This window comes from Cygnus atratus, chromosome 1 (assembly GCF_013377495.2).
Source record: "Cygnus atratus isolate AKBS03 ecotype Queensland, Australia chromosome 1, CAtr_DNAZoo_HiC_assembly, whole genome shotgun sequence".
NCBI classification, from domain to species: domain Eukaryota; kingdom Metazoa; phylum Chordata; class Aves; order Anseriformes; family Anatidae; genus Cygnus; species Cygnus atratus.
The window spans coordinates 118,592,534-118,607,550 of NC_066362.1; the positions used below are offsets into that span (position 1 = coordinate 118,592,534).

At 51.4% G+C, this 15,017-nt stretch overlaps 1 protein-coding gene across 7 annotated transcripts in view; it reads left to right on the top strand.

Annotated features, from left to right (window-relative positions):
- Positions 1-15,017, top strand: part of BCOR (BCL6 corepressor) — a 52,795-nt gene that overhangs the window by 20,261 nt on the left and 17,517 nt on the right. For 2 of the 7 annotated variants that reach the window (XM_050715919.1, XM_035542239.2), the window contains exons 3-8: positions 369-447; positions 1,373-4,198; positions 4,897-4,950; positions 5,399-5,582; positions 12,457-12,738; positions 13,137-13,490. In XM_050715919.1, the coding sequence (XP_050571876.1) occupies positions 369-447; positions 1,373-4,198; positions 4,897-4,950; positions 5,399-5,582; positions 12,457-12,738; positions 13,137-13,490 (3,779 nt within the window). The remainder of the gene's footprint in view (positions 1-368; positions 448-1,372; positions 4,199-4,896; positions 4,951-5,398; positions 5,583-12,456; positions 12,739-13,136; positions 13,491-15,017) is intronic. The other 5 variants (XM_050715924.1, XM_035542240.2, XM_050715926.1 and 2 more) reach the window with 3 other exon arrangements.

Consider the following 15,017-nt stretch of genomic DNA (forward strand, 5'->3'; position numbering starts at 1 on the left):
ATTTTCTTCTTTGCAGCGTTTATGGATGGTACGTGAAAAGGGCATGTTGAAAATGGTGTATTTTCTCCTTGGGGAAAAAAAAAAAAAAGGTGGGGGGGTCAAAATAGAAAACCTTGGCAACAATCCTGTGCGTTGGAAGAGACTACTCTGAGATGCGCTTAGCGCGATCCTAGTTTCAAAACCCTTTATAGTTGTTTTCAAACGGTCCTTGCTTTGTGAAGTAGTCACCGTGCGTCGGTACACGGCATGATAAACATGGTGTCGTGTGGGACTTCTCTGGGGGAATCAGAGTACGGAGGCGATACAACCTCGTGCTGATACGAAATGCATGGGATGTCTCCCGATAATAAGCTTCTGTTTTTAAATAGGAAAATTCCAGTTAATGATGGCGATGCACCGAAAAGCAGACTGGAGTTGAGGGAGGAAAATCACCTGAATCACAGTGTGGTAAGAAACCGTAGCTTCATGCTGAAACTTCATCAGCGCCTGTCCTCCCTGCCCCATCTCCACCCTCGGGCATTAGTGCATGTTGCCTTTGGAGAAGCGATTAAAATACCTTTTTCTTGCAGTTCTAGCCATGCTTGGGCACATAGGTGTTCTTTCTGGGAAGTGGTGAAACGGGACTTTTTTGTTTATCTCGTTAGTCTCTCCACTCTGACTTTGTGGTGTGCATTGCTGTGTGACTTCACCGCCTTTCCTTCGCTCCGTCATGAGTAATGTCACACAGCACACCATGACGTCTAACGAGAGGATTTAATCCTTGAGCATATCGACATTTCAGTAAAGCTGGCAGTTTCCTCCTTTGAATGTACGTGGGGAGCAGCAAGCGGAGAAGAAACTCAGCGCGGTGCTGTTGAGTGACGGCAGATGTTCCTCTGTGCCACGTGCTTGGATGCCTTGCCTTGCGGATCAACCTGCGGAGGAGGTCCTGGAGGAGGAGGAGGAGATGCTCTCCCTCCTTCTCTCCTGGCTCTCCCCCAAGCTCTGCTCTCCGTGCCCTCATCCTCATCCTCTTGCTCTGTGGGGCTGGGGTCAAGGAGTTGGAGCCAGCCGGCGCAGTGCTGCACGGGAGCAGTGCCACCGAGCATCAGCTCTGGGCCAGTTTTGGCTGTGTGGGCTATGGGTCCTCAAGCCTTTGGTTTTAGTTTTCGGATGTAGAGTGATCCTTATCTTTTTGTTTGCGGTGGTCTGTGTTGTTCTGCAGCTTCCTGTCCTCACGCTCTCCAGCGTGGCCAACCTTGCGCATGCTTTCCCAGCGAAATATGTGTTTGCCTTGGTGGTATTTCTCTTCAAAACAATGACATATATCTGTAGTTTGAGCGGTAGCAGTTTTAGCAGAATGCGAAAGTAACCTATTTCTTGTTCTGTAAAGGTGGATGCAACTACAGCCCATCGCATTGACAGTCTCGCAGCTCTGAGTATGGACAGGTCTGGACTTATGCGAGAAGGACTCAGAGTCCCCAGTAGTATTGTCTATTCCAGCTTGTGTGGAATCGGCTCCGAAAAGTCGCGGGATGCTACGAGTTCTATAGCTGGTCTCGGATTTACTCCTGAAAGAAATCCAGAGATACAGTTTAAGTCTAATCCCCCCGAAGCGGTAGAAAATGCAGCTGTCGCTGGAAAAGGCCCGAACGGCTTCAGTGCTATATACAAAACGCCACCTGGAATACAAAAAAACTCTGTCCCGACGGGAGAGACACTGGGCTTGGACCGAGCCGCGAGTGACAAGCAGAGCCCTCTCGGTGTCAATGGTGCTAGCTACCTAAGGCTCCCCTGGGTGAATCCCTACATGGAGGGGGCGACACCCACCATATACCCTTTTCTTGACTCACCAAATAAGTATTCGTTGAACATGTACAAGGCATTGCTACCTCAGCAGTCCACTTACAGCTTACCGCAGCACCTGGCTTACTCGCCCGTGTGCACAAACGGTGAACGCTTTTTGTACCTGCCTCCCTCCCACTACGTCACCCCGCACATCCCTTCGTCGCTCGCCTCACCCATGAGGATTTCGGCTGCCTCGGCCTCTCCGGCCATCCCGCCCTTGGTGCACTGCCCAGACAAGAGCTTGTCGTGGAAGATGGGGGTGAGCCCCGGCACCCCCGTCGAGGCGCACGCCTACCCGCACCTGCAGAACAGCAAACAGCCCCGTGTCCCCGCCGCCAAGACGGCGCCCACCGGCATAGCGCCCGACCCCGCGCTCCTGCTGCCCCACTCGCCGCGGCCGTCCCCCCGCCTCCCGCTGCCCGCCCAGGTCGGGGACGCCTACGCCGAGTTTCACAAACACTTCCCCAGCATTGCCACCTCGCCCTCCTCCTCGGTCGCGCTCCCCAAGCCCTACCTGAACGTGAGCGGCGAGTTCCCACCCGCGCGGCTGCCCAACGGGAAGCTGCCCAAGGCCGGCGAGGCCGCCGAGGGGCCTGTCCAGGCAGCGCCGCATGTCAGGAAGGCTGGCCATGACCGAAAAGACAGCCGGTCGCCCCCGCTCCTGGAAAAGCAGGCTCCAACCAAAGATGTCACCGACAAGCCCCTGGACCTGTCGGCGAAGGTGGTCGACGCTGAGGCTGCCAGTAAAGTGGAGCACGTTAAAAAAATGCCGCCAACGGTGCTGGTGCACGGCCGGGCTGGAGGCGGCGCGCTGCTGCCGGGGGGCGATGCCCAGAAGGAGACCCTTTCCCCTGGGAACGGCTGCCCCATCTACCGGCCCGAAATCATCAGCACGGCGCCGTCCTCCTGGATCGTTCCTGGCCCCGGCCCTGGTGAGGAGAGCGGCAAAAGCGTCCCGCTGAAAAACAAGGCGCTGGACTGGGTGATCCCGCAGCAGCGGAGCTCCTCGTGCCCCAGGATGGGCGGCACGGAGGCGGTGGTCGGTAGCGTTGCGGGGACGGTGCCGACGGGGGGGCGGCCGGCCTCAGCCTCGCCGGCTCCCAACGCCAACGCTGACTGCGCCAAGGCAGCCAGGAGTGGCGCGGAGAGCACGGCCTCCGTCATCCAGCACGTTGGGCAGCCCTTGGCCGCCTCGGCCAAGCACAGCAATAAGGTGGCTAAGTCCTGCGGCCAGGAAGCTAATTTCAAGGCCAGCGAGAGTGCCCTGGCCTCCAGCCCCATATTTCTGCCGCCCAACGAGGCGTTTCGCTCCCCGCCTCTGCCCTACCCCAGGAGTTACCTCCCGTACCCTGTCCCAGAGGGTCTGGCCATCAGCCCTCTGTCCCTGCATGGGAAGGGGCACGTGTACCCGCACCCAGTCCTGCTGCCCAACGGCAGCCTCTACCCCGGCCACCTGGCTCCCAAACCCGGCCTCCCCTACAGCCTCCCGGCTGGCCGGGGTGAGTTCATGACCTACCAAGACGCGCTGGGCATGGGGATGGTGCACCCCATGTTGCTGCAGCACTCGGCGCTGGAGATGAGCAAGGACGAGAAGTCGGAGAGGAGGTCAAGGTCCCACGAGAGGGTGCGCTACGAGGACCCGGCGCTGCGCAGCAGGCTGCCCGAGCTGCTGGAGACCGGCGGGAAGATGCACTTCGAGGTAGCTGGCGACAAGAACGTGAAACTGCACCAGAGCTCCGGCCACGGCAAAAACTCTGCCAAAAGCGACAAGCACCTCTTCCCGGACCTCCTGCGAGATGAGCAGGATGCTAAAAGCGAAACGAATTTAACGAAAACCAGCTTCGCTGCTGAGAGCGGCAATCAGGCTAATGACCCTACGAAGCACAAGGTAGAACAGGCGTCTCAGCACAGAGATTTTATTGTGATGAGAGAGGAGTTTGGAAGAAATAACGATCTGCACGAAACCTATAATTTTAAGCAAGCCCAGAGTTCGGCTGTGTTTGGCTTGAGGAAGGAGGACTTACCTGCAAGCCAAAATAAAGAGAGAGTGGCCGTTCAGCCCGCACCTGCCTTCCTGGAAGCTGCCCATGAGACCGATGGCCCAGCTCTGGCTTTTGGCAAAGTGCAGGACGACGCGAAGCAGTTCTGCATGGGAAGCACGCAGCCGAGCCTCGAAACCAATCAGACGTATACCAAAGATGGAGCTGACGATGCGGACTCTGCAGATGGCAAAATATTGAAACCCAAGCCATCTAAACTGGCAAAAAGGATCGCAAACTCTGCCGGTTATGTAGGTGACCGCTTCAAGTGTGTGACGACCGAACTGTACGCAGATTCGAGTCAGCTCAGCCGGGAGCAGCGGGCGCTACAGGTGAGTCCCTGCGGTTTAACGACCGCGGCGCTTTTAAGTGATTTCTCTGCTGTAAGTTGCAGTCAAGTATTAAAGTTTGGTATAAGCAGCGCAGGTGGGGAAATAGGGATTTTTTCTGCTAGGGCGTACTTGTCAGGAATGGTTAAAAATAGCAAAAGAAGTCTGTTAATTAAAGTGAGGTTACGTAAAGAATAGTATGTATGGCTTTTATTGTATGTGTGCACGAGTAAGTTTTAAAGGGCTCTTAATAAGATCTGATAGAAATGTTAATGTATGTATGAAATGTTTTTGCAGTTACGGAGGGGAGTCGAGCAGGAATGCATGCTATGCTAGCGCTAGCGGTGGCTGTAATTTCTCACTTGGCCGGTAGTGTCAGCCAGCAAAGTGTATCCAGAAGTTCTGATTAGTATGCCAAACGTGACGTGTGATGGAGAGGAGTAGCAGCCATGTATTAGTGGGTCTTATGCAACGTTTTCACCAGGAGAATGTGTAGTAAAGAGTAGGAGCAGTGCTGAGGTTTGATGCTGAGGGATGGCAGACAGATACTGTGTAGGAATAGCCTTAAGGTATTTTACTTTTAATGAACAGATGAGTTAAGCCAAATTGTTTTGCATTGTTAAGAAAAGAAGTGGTTTGTGCTTATAAAAATGGATGAAATTATCTAAATGATCCATTGAGTGCCCATTTTAATTACATAGATGGAAGGATTACAAGAGGACAGTATTTTATGTCTACCTGCTGCTTACTGTGAGGTCAGTTCTTCAAATTTTTATTACTAGACTCTTACATAAACCTTTGAGTTAAATTTCATTTCCAAATACACAAAGGGAAGTTTGTGGGCCATGGTCGTCTTTATTCATTGTACAGTTTTGTGTTTTGTTCTTGTTTTTTTTTTTTTTTTCCTTTTTTTTCTTTTTGTTTTTGTCTCTTACCTCCAAAACGGAATGTTTTTGTTTTATATACAGTATGTACGTTTATATATATTTATATACTTACATATGAAAGAATTGTGTGGCTATTTGCATATAGATGCTAGAATACTGTTTTACAAGTCAGGTAATTTAAACTCTTACGCTAAGCTGTCTCTCTCAAACATTGGTTTTGAGCAGATTTTTCTTTGGAAATACTTTCATATAAGGTAAGGTAAATGAAGTAGCTTTTATCGCAAGACTTTTTTTTTCATATCAATTCTCTTTCTAGCGTGCAATGATGCGCTTCTCAGAGTTGGAGATGAAAGAGAGAGAAGGCCAAACAGCTACCAAAGACTCAGAGGTCTGCAGATTCAGCCAGGCAGACTGGGAAAACTTGAAAGGAAACAGTGAAAAGAAGCCAAAGTCTGTCGCTCTGGAAGATGCCATTGCTGACCAAAATGACAATGACAGATGTAAGCGAGTTTCGATGGCTTTCTGAAGCGTGTACGTGTGTCTGTGCCGCGGCAGTTCGCAGCAGTGCTGTGTGCACGGGATAGTCTCCGTGTTCTCATGGTGTTGCTGGTTCCGGTCGTGAATGCATGAGACCCCAAGCCCCAACCTCCATGGGTGTTGGTGGCACGGCCAGGGCAGAAGGGTGATGGGAGCAGGAACGTGCCGGGCTGGCTCAGCTGTAAAAAAACACCTGTATAACTCCAAATTACACAAGACTTGTTTGCCTGGATGACTTCTTGCAGTGGCTGGGGTTGCATGTGCCTGGTCGATGCAGTCCCTGGGGGCTGGCATGGCTGGCTGCTCCCTCGAGGCTGCGGCAAGGTGTTGGGGCCGTGGAGGTAGCAGCCAGCAGCGCTGCCCCGAAAGCAAGGCAAATGTGAAAAAGCAGCATTAACTTTTTTACCGCATGCAGACAAAATCACTTTTTATTTGGGAACTGTTGGTAAGCATCTGGCTCCCATCAATTTCCAAATTGTTTTTCTTTTACCTAAATAATTAAGGAAAGGATCAGTTCCCCCTGCTGCTGCTTTGTTGTTAACCACCCAGAAAAAAATGATGCTGAAAGTATTGCAAAACAAGAGGAAGCGCAGTGCAGACTTTACGGTGCGTGTGCCTGTGTGTGCATCTGTGGGTGTGCACGCACTTGTGTAACTCGGTGGTTTACTGTGCTCTTCTGTACATGGAGATTCATGAGTAGGGCCAGTAGAAGATTTCATTCGGGCAATTTAATAACTTTGAATTATTGCTCTGGTCTTTGTTTAATGCTTTTGGCAGAGAGCATGCCGGTCAATCGTACTTGCTCGGTTACTCACCTAAATCAAGTTACTGCGCTATTGCTGTCACTGACATAACAGCGTGAACAACAGTCGGCCTGGCCAGACAGCACGGGGAAGTTTTAATTGTTGGAGCGGAGCAGGTGCCGGGGTGGGGATGGGGAGGCTGAGCTCCCTCTGGGAAGCCAGGCGGGTTTTCCCTTTACCACGGTGCCTTGGGGTGGCTCCAGGGAGGAAGGCGACGCCGTGCTTGCAGTCCTCATGCCGAAGCTGAGAGCTCGGCGGCTGCTGCCCTGGTGATGCCCTGGGGTCCTCCTGCCAGCTTGCCCTGGTGGCAGGGCCAGCCGGGTCCTGCGGGATCAGGGATGTGCGTAGGGACGGAGCGAAAGCCTGCACGTGGGGGGCACGTGGGGCATCCCCCTTGGGGGCTGGGGGAGGAAGGACGGTGCAGCATCGCTGTCTGCTGAAACAGCCTCTCCTCTGCTGTCCTTGCACGAGGCTGACGTTACGGTGCGTCCTTAAATTCATCACTTAGTGAGGTCTCCGGCTGCACTGGCTGAATGCTCTAGTCTAGGTCTGCTGGCTAAAATGTGTTTGAGATGAAAGCGTGTTCAGCCTTATGTTAGCTCGTTCCTATCTGCTGCTAATTAGCTCTGAACTAACGTGGTACTTCAGAGTCTGGCTGCATCTATAGACCCCTAAAATCTCATCTCGTTTCTGCTGAGGGAGCTGCTCTTTCGCATGCTTGGCCGTGCAGCAGCCAGTACTTACAGGTACAGATTCAGTCCTCAGTAAAAGTTTTTTATCGTGGTGTTTCACCTTCTGCCCCCGGGGATAGCAGCTGATAAATCAGGAGGCCGAGTTTCACGCCTCGGGATTGCCTCCAGTGCAGCGGCTCGGCGTGCCAGCACTCCCAACACGTCTCCCAGCGCGATGCTCACCCCTCTCCTTCGTTTATCACCGGCGAGAGCCACGGCCGCTGATCGTGGCAGAAACTCTATTTTCTTCCCGTTTCCTCCAATTTCTAACCGCGCTGTTGCGTTTGGCTTGAAAGCTCGCTAACTCGACACGGCTCCTGGTTTGGAGCCTCTTCTGCTTTCCTTTCTGCCTCCCGTGAGCGATGGGGATGCCGAAGAGGTCCTCCATCCCGAGCAGAGCAGCGTGCCCTGCGAGACCCGAGCAGAGCAGCGTGCCCTGCGAGACCCCAGCCAGGAGCACGTCACCTGGCTGGTGTCGGCGGGGAGGGAGGAGGAAAACCGCAACCGAAACTGTGATTGCCGGCTGCCTGCAGGGCTCCTCCGCTGCCGCGGCTGCGGCGCTGCCTCGCCTGCGGCGCCAGATTGGGGCCGTGCCAGCTGCTCGCCCCCTCGGCTCCTCCAAATCTGCCAGCGCAACAACCAGGACAGGCTGAGTAACGCAGGGAGGTGGTGCTCACAGAGGCACCTGAGGGGATGCGGGCTGTTTTTTAAGCTCGCCCTGAGGCTCGATAATTTTCCCAGGTGTACAGCACACGAGCTGACTTATTTTTTTTTGCAGCAACAAAAAGCAGTTTTGCGCAATATCTGATTCCTTAAACTTTTCCTCCGACTGGACAGCGCGTAGATTTCCAGTGCTGCGAGCCTCCTTCAGCTTCATCACGCTGTCTGGAGGGAGGTGGCAGCTTCGTGCCTGATTTAAGGGAGGTAGCTGTGCTGCCAGATTACTGAGAAATTTAAGCCAGGGGCTAAACTCGAGGTGTTTTAATTCTCTCCCATCTTGTTTAGGTTTTGCTGGGCATTATGAGAACAGCAGCGAAGCTGCTTTGTTGCCAAGGTGACTTGTAAATGTTGCTGAGGCAATGCTCGTACGGTGCATTTCCATAGCACAAACATGATAAATTATGGGATGCATATGTCATGAGTCAGAGAATTGTTCAGAGATCAAGTGATTTAAGCTATTGGCATGGACACGCGCATCAATACGGGCATGTGACGATCGCATGTCGGTAGCAGCAAAGCTCTCGTAGCAGTATTGGAAATCATACTGAAGTGTGAAAGATTGAACACGTTCTGCACGCCGCGAATTTCTTCGTCGGGGAGCATAATTACCCGCTCATCTAATTTTACAGCAGGGAAACACTTCCTGTTTAATCCTTAACCAGGAAAAATAGGACCTGATAGGTTCAAAGCCCGATCTTCGGGCGTGAGGTCGCGAGGAAAACATTAAAGCAGTTTATATGTGTGAAAGCAAAGGCTGCGATTCGCCAGAGTGCTTGCGGCTGATCTTCAGCATCGGAATAAGCTGCCCGTTTGCACATGGCATGGTAATCCACATCTCTTTTTTTTTTTTTTTTTTTTTGTTGGACTGTGAATATGCCTGAACAAACGAAAGGTCGGAGCAGTAAACATGTCCTTTGCCCTGGTCAGTTATTACTTTCCTTCAACGGGACGTAGTGCAAAAAGAGAGGGGGGGGGGGGGGAAAGTCTGCCCACGGAGATGGCGGTTTGTTTGTTCAGGCAGAAGGAAACAAATCTGGAAAGTTCCCAAGCAGGGATGCTTTGAGGGGGAAAAAAAAAAAGACAAAATCAGCCATGTTTCCTCTGCCCCATGGGACACCCTGAATTCGATGCTGAAGGCGTCTTGCTGAATTTTTTAATCATGTTGTGATCGTGATGCTGGGTGCTGGTTTTTAGCATTTGGCTGGTCGTTAAGGTGCCGGGATGAATAAAGGGTGTCTTGCATAAGTGAGTGCAATACGAGGTTGCTCCGGGGAAGAGGAAAAGCTGTTTATAGCTGCCATGTTATTTGAACAAAAGAATTGCAGCTTAAACACTGAGATGTGTTTCCTTGTTTGCATTGCATGGGAGGCCCTGGTCTCAAGCAGCTGACCGCAACAGGAAGATGGAAAAACGAAGGACAGTTTGTGCGGGTGTTTTTTTTTCGGCTGCCTGTATGTGTAACTGTTTCTCGCGAGGTCGCAGCCGGTGCGCCGAGGAAATAGGGCTTCAGGCAGAAACCGTACGTGAAGAAGCCTCTTCTTAATTCTTCCTCGTCTGTAGTTTTGTAGGACGGCAAGAAATGGTTTGAGGTGTCAGTACTGGTTCTCACAGCTGTGGTGAGAGTCGCGAGCGCTTGAGGGTTGAGGAAGGAACACGTGTAAGAGTTTAATCTCCTTACTCATCGAGGTGTGTTGCTATGAGAACTCCGCATTTATCCTATGTTTCGGGCTACCTCTTCGCTGTTTGAATAATGATGATACAAAAACCCAAAGTATTCTGTTGTTTTCCTCCTGGGGCAGAGAAGAGGATGTTGTAGATACACAGGGGTGGGGGACCAAAGCAAACAAATTCTTCTTGTCGAGGGCACAAGATAGGCTTACGCTGCCGTGCCTCCTGCTGATATTTCTCCCTTAATATGGGGCAGCATTGTGGCTGGTCCAGGTTGTTGGCAAAACACTTTGAGGGCAGAGTGGAGCCTGTGTGACCAGAGCCTGTGCTCCTCTGGTGGTCTTGCTGGGGAGAGACCCCCAGAGAGACCCGTGGTGGAGGCAGGGAGTCTTGGCAGGGCAGCGAGGACACATCCTCTGTAGTGTCCCAGCCCCACAGTGTCCCTGCCCCGTAGCATCCTGTCCCCGTAGCGTCCCAGCCCCATCCCCATCATCCCCCGCCGTGGCAGGGTGGTTATGCAATGGGGATTAGCGAGCGGAGCCGAGAGGTCGCTTGCTTCACGCTCTTACCCGCGGGAGCAGGAGCGGGTGCGCGCCGTCCTCCGCAGCCCGCGAGCAGCGCCAGCGGGGGAGAGCTGCCAGCCGGCATCCCTGCCCTCCTTTTCATGTCTGCGGGCGGGCGGCGCGCTGCCTCGCCGTGCCAAGCCCTCCTCGAGTAGAAAAGGAATTAATCCGAAGCCGGTCGCCCTCGGTGGCGGCAGGCTGGAATTAGATCGCTGCTTCCTGCGAGCCTCGGAGATTAAGAGCATCCAAACCCTCCCCGGGCTGCTGCTGCTTCCTCTGACCCTGCGCAAGCTCCTCCGGGAGCCGGTGGGGATGTGCCTGCCTTTTTTAGGGGCAGGCAGCGCCGTGAGCAGGAGGGCTGCCCCAGCCTGGGGATGGCCAGCGGGAGCTGTGGTGTGGAGCTGCTGCTGGGGCCAGAGGGCTGAAATTACGATGTTTCCTTACGGCGAACGAGCAGGTTGCATCAAAAATGTAAACCGAAATCTGATAGAGGCGTTTCTAAAGGGATCCTCGAAAGGCTGCTGGTCCAGCTCCTTAGCGTGAGCCACGGCTGGTGTGCTGCGCAGCCGCTTCCTGCCCCATGCGCAAATGCAGCGTGTTTCCAAATTCTGCCTGGCTTTGGGGGATACAGGGTCGCCAGATAGCAGAGTGGCCTCAAGGTCCTGACGCTCGCCTGGAAAAAGTCAGCTTCTGTTTGGATTTTTCTTGGCCAAATATCTTCCGCTGTTTTATAAAGCAGCCCTGCGGGCAGCTTCCCAAGCAGTGTAAAACGATGCTGTTGGGTCTTCCGGTGCCTGCAAACAGCTGGGTGGTACTCGGAGCCTTTTCCAAGTTGTGGTGAAGAAAAATCTCATCAGAGAGTTGTGTTTTTTTTTTTTTTTCCTTTTTTCTTTTCCTGCCTGCCCTTTCTGACAGCAGGCATTTCAAGGATGGTGGTGAAACCAGTAGGAAGGTGCTCTCCAGATACAGTGGGATGCGCTTGGGCTGCACCCTGGGGTGCCCTGGGGAGCTGTGGTGGGGCTGGGACCTGACGGGAGGGCAGAGGGGCTGCAGGGGGCTGGGAAAGGGGGGCAGCCCCTGCCCTGGTGAGGGGGAAGAGGAGAGGTTGGAGGCAGGCTGTGAAGAGGAGGAGGCTGGGGAGGCTCTGGGGGAGAAAGGAGATGTCTGCATGGCTGGGGACGGGAGTGAGTCCAGCTGGGAACCGACAGATGTATGAACGGGAAGGGAAGTGAGGAGGAAGGGCGAAGAGGAAGAGGGACTGCGAGCTGTCAGGACGCAGGAGGGAGAGTAGAGGCAAACACCAGCAGGCATGCATGGAGAAAATACACTTTTTAGCCATGAGGGCTAAACAGGAAGCTGATGAGCAGCCACACACTCTGTATCACCTCTGCCTACTCATTTGGTTAAGCCAAAGAAAGACTACCCATTCAAGATGATGATGAAGTGCCATTTTAAGCCGAGCATCCATTTGAAATCACTTGAGCTGTCCCTAACTTTGGGGGAAGAGAGCTGGGGGGGGAGTTGAAGGCACAGCAAGCCTGGCAATGTGGAATTTTTGTGCCAGTTTGTCAGGCCGCTTTCCGGGAGGCTTTTCAAAGCTCACCTGGTTGCTATTGCTGGAAATACTCCCTGAATAAGTGAGGTCTTTTTTAAAAGGAGGTGATAAAGATCGTGTGATATACAGCGACTGGCTGATTGCTTTAAGTGAGGAAGCCTTTTTATAACCTTGGATTCAAGTAGAGCTTTTTGCAAAATATCATAGCTATTCTTAGTGGTATTCCTGTGTATATGTGTGCGTGCGCCGTTTCCCACTTACATCTCCAGAAGAAGGGACAAATGCTTTTAAGTCAGAATCTGCATTTCGATGCGCGAAGTTAGGGAAAGGTTATGAATTAGTGAAAAACTAATACTTTATCATCGTCAGAAAGTATTCTTGAAAAGAAAGTCGTCGCAAAGCGAAGCTTGGATTATTACTTACCAAGGCTTTTGGGGGCGAGGTTGCATGCTGAAAAGGGTCTGTGCTTTTGATATCTAAAGATGTTTCTTTATTTAAAAAAAGCATATTGTGATGTTTCTATGGCTACAAGTATTGTGAATTTTGTACTTCTTAAACTGATTTAAAAAAATGGCACAAAGTATCGTACTTTCAGGGGATTTGTACTTAGCTGTTGAGAAAACTGCCGACTTAGGCTGACCAGGGGAGATTTGTTCTGAAGTACAATTTCGTATTTATTTGCATGCCTTGTAAACCGTAAGTCATGATAGGGATGACACTGAAGGGATCGGAGAGCATAGCTTTCTCACAATGAATTCTTTTGCACTTATTATGTCTTTTTTATTTTTTATTTCTAGGTAATTTTGCCAGTGCAGAAAACAACCAAGGTCACTTTCTTGAAACTCCGGAGGAAAAAGATCTCTCAAATGAGAAATGTTACTTAGAGAGACATTCTATATATGAGAAAGCGGAAGACCAGCCAACAGAAGATATTGGCCAACATCCATGTCCACGTCTGGACAGGAAGCGTAAACACTCTGGTGAGAGAGTGCAAAATGATGGCAGCCAAAATGAAAACTTTGTGGACGAGCTGCAGGATGAACTTATATCAAAGGCAAAAAAGAAGAAGAGCTCCAAAGGTAAGCTGGCATTTTGCTGTGGTCTCTCTCAAGGAATGTCTTGTGAAAGGAACGTCCCTTTGGCTTAATGTGTTTCCATTTTTGAACTTGATAGTTACTAATGTGAGCACTGTCATTTCACTTAAAATTATATATATGTATATATATGTATGTATATATATGTGTATATATATATATGTATATATAAAAACCTTGGTATATAAGGGTAAAGCACTAGTCATTGGACACTGTAGCCACAGCAGTGCAAGTTACTGTAGTGCATGTAACCCTTAATGAGCGAACCTTTAAAATGCATAGTGTGGTGGTAAAGCTGAGACTATATGCCCCGAAAGTGAAATGTAGCTTTTGTTTTAAGTTGAGGGGGCTTTTTGATTAATTTTTAGTTATTTTTCCATTAGATGACTGGCCTGAGAGGGAAATGACAAACAATTCCTCTAACCACTTAGAAGAGCCCAATTGTAATGAGGTGACCAACCTGAAGGTGTGCATTGAATTAACAGGGCTCCATCCCAAAAAGCAGCGTCACCTGCAGCATCTTAGGGAACTATGGGAGCAGCAGGTGTCACCAGAGAGATCCCCGTCCGGCAAGTTGGGCCGGCAAAGCAGGAAAGATTTAGCTGAGGCTGTTCAGCCAGAGGCCACTGCAAAGGTCAAAGACTTCACAGAAGAAAGGCACACCAAGAAAAGGTCAGAGGCCAAAAGCAATAGAAGTTGGTCTGAAGAGTCCCTCAAAACAAGTGACAATGAACAAGGTATGCAGAGACTACTAGGGAAACCAGCTGGCTTTAGCATTTACAGTGACGCATGCTGCCACCGATGTTAAGGAACTGTCGAGAGCTTTATTTTAAAAATATCTATCTATCTATCTTATCTATCTTTCTGTAGATGTCCAATTGTATAAGCACTGACACTTCCTCTCTAAGAGTTGCACCGTAGCTGATATTTGGCAGACAAGCAAATGTGTTTGTGTATGTGCGTGTAACTACGTGTTCGTGCGTGTGTGTGCCTTCTGGCTTTCCATAACCCCTCCAGAGATAACGTGAAGATGGAGTTTGTGCCTCTAGAGGAGATGTGGGGGGCATATGACGGTTCTGGGCCAGGGAGGGAGCAAGCGGGCTCTTAGGCCATGCGGGAGGGAGCGTGTAACCACGCGTGGGGTTGGGTTGGGGCGGCGGGGACCCCTGTGAAGCAGCGTCAGGACAGCTAGCGGCTCTGTCTGGGAAACACAACACCTCCATCACCCTCCACGCTGCTGGGCTTCTCTGCCTTTCCCGGGGCAGGAGCAAGGCTCGTCTTCCTCCCTTGGGGATGCCTGGCTGGTTTGTCCCAGGCTTGCTCCACGTGCAGGTGCTGAGGTCTTCCCAGCATCTCTCTCCTGCAGGGTCACCTCCTCAAGTACATCAGCTTTCCTTGCCTTGTCTCTGGCAGCTTCCCTCTCTCCCTCCCTCCCCTCCTCCAGCTTCTCATCCCTCTTTTCTGCTCAGTCCCCGTGGTGGGGAGCTCTGAGTCGGTCGTTTGGGCTCCTTCAAGGGCTGGGAGCTTCATCAAGCCTGGTGGCACTTCACCCCTCAGCTGGCCTTACTTGTAATCCATCTGAGACCCCTCAAGAGGGAGAAGTACAAGGCAAGTGGATCTGTTGTCCCGTGCCAAGGAAAGGACTGAGTCCGGGTTGTCCTGCACTTGGGGACAGTTCTCCTGGGTGGCATCTCCAAAGCGGTCGCAGGCAGAACTATTGGCTTCTCTTCTGTCCTAAAGCTCCTCACCCATCTTTCTCCTCATTAGGATTACCTGAGGGCAGAAAACCCCAAACTTTGATGCTTATGGTTGGGGAAGGTTCTCCAAAAGGATTTGTGGAAGCAGAGATCAAAACTTAGTTTAAAGGGAGCTTTCACTCTTCCTCCCTTGCTTTATGTGCTGCCTTGGTGAGCGTGGTATCAGCTCAAACATCCCTGCCCATCACCTGCTCCCCTTTGTACTTTCAGAAAAAGATACCTTGTAGAGATTAAACGAGGGTCGCTAACAAGAAGGCACATTGTGTAAGGATGCTCTAGCTTTCCCCTGCAGTGCCTCGCATGGTAGCAACAGGCTTCTCTCACACATGACCTCAGGAAATCTAAAAAGGTGCCTCCGGATTTATGCCCTTTCCGCAGAGGTATTCAGATTCAGTCACCCCGTGGCTACGAAAAACCTGGTTTTGGGAGCCTCTAATAAACCCATAAACCTGACTAAATCATGCCTCGCCAGCCATTGTGCCGAGGCACTGGAGATCATTCAAATCA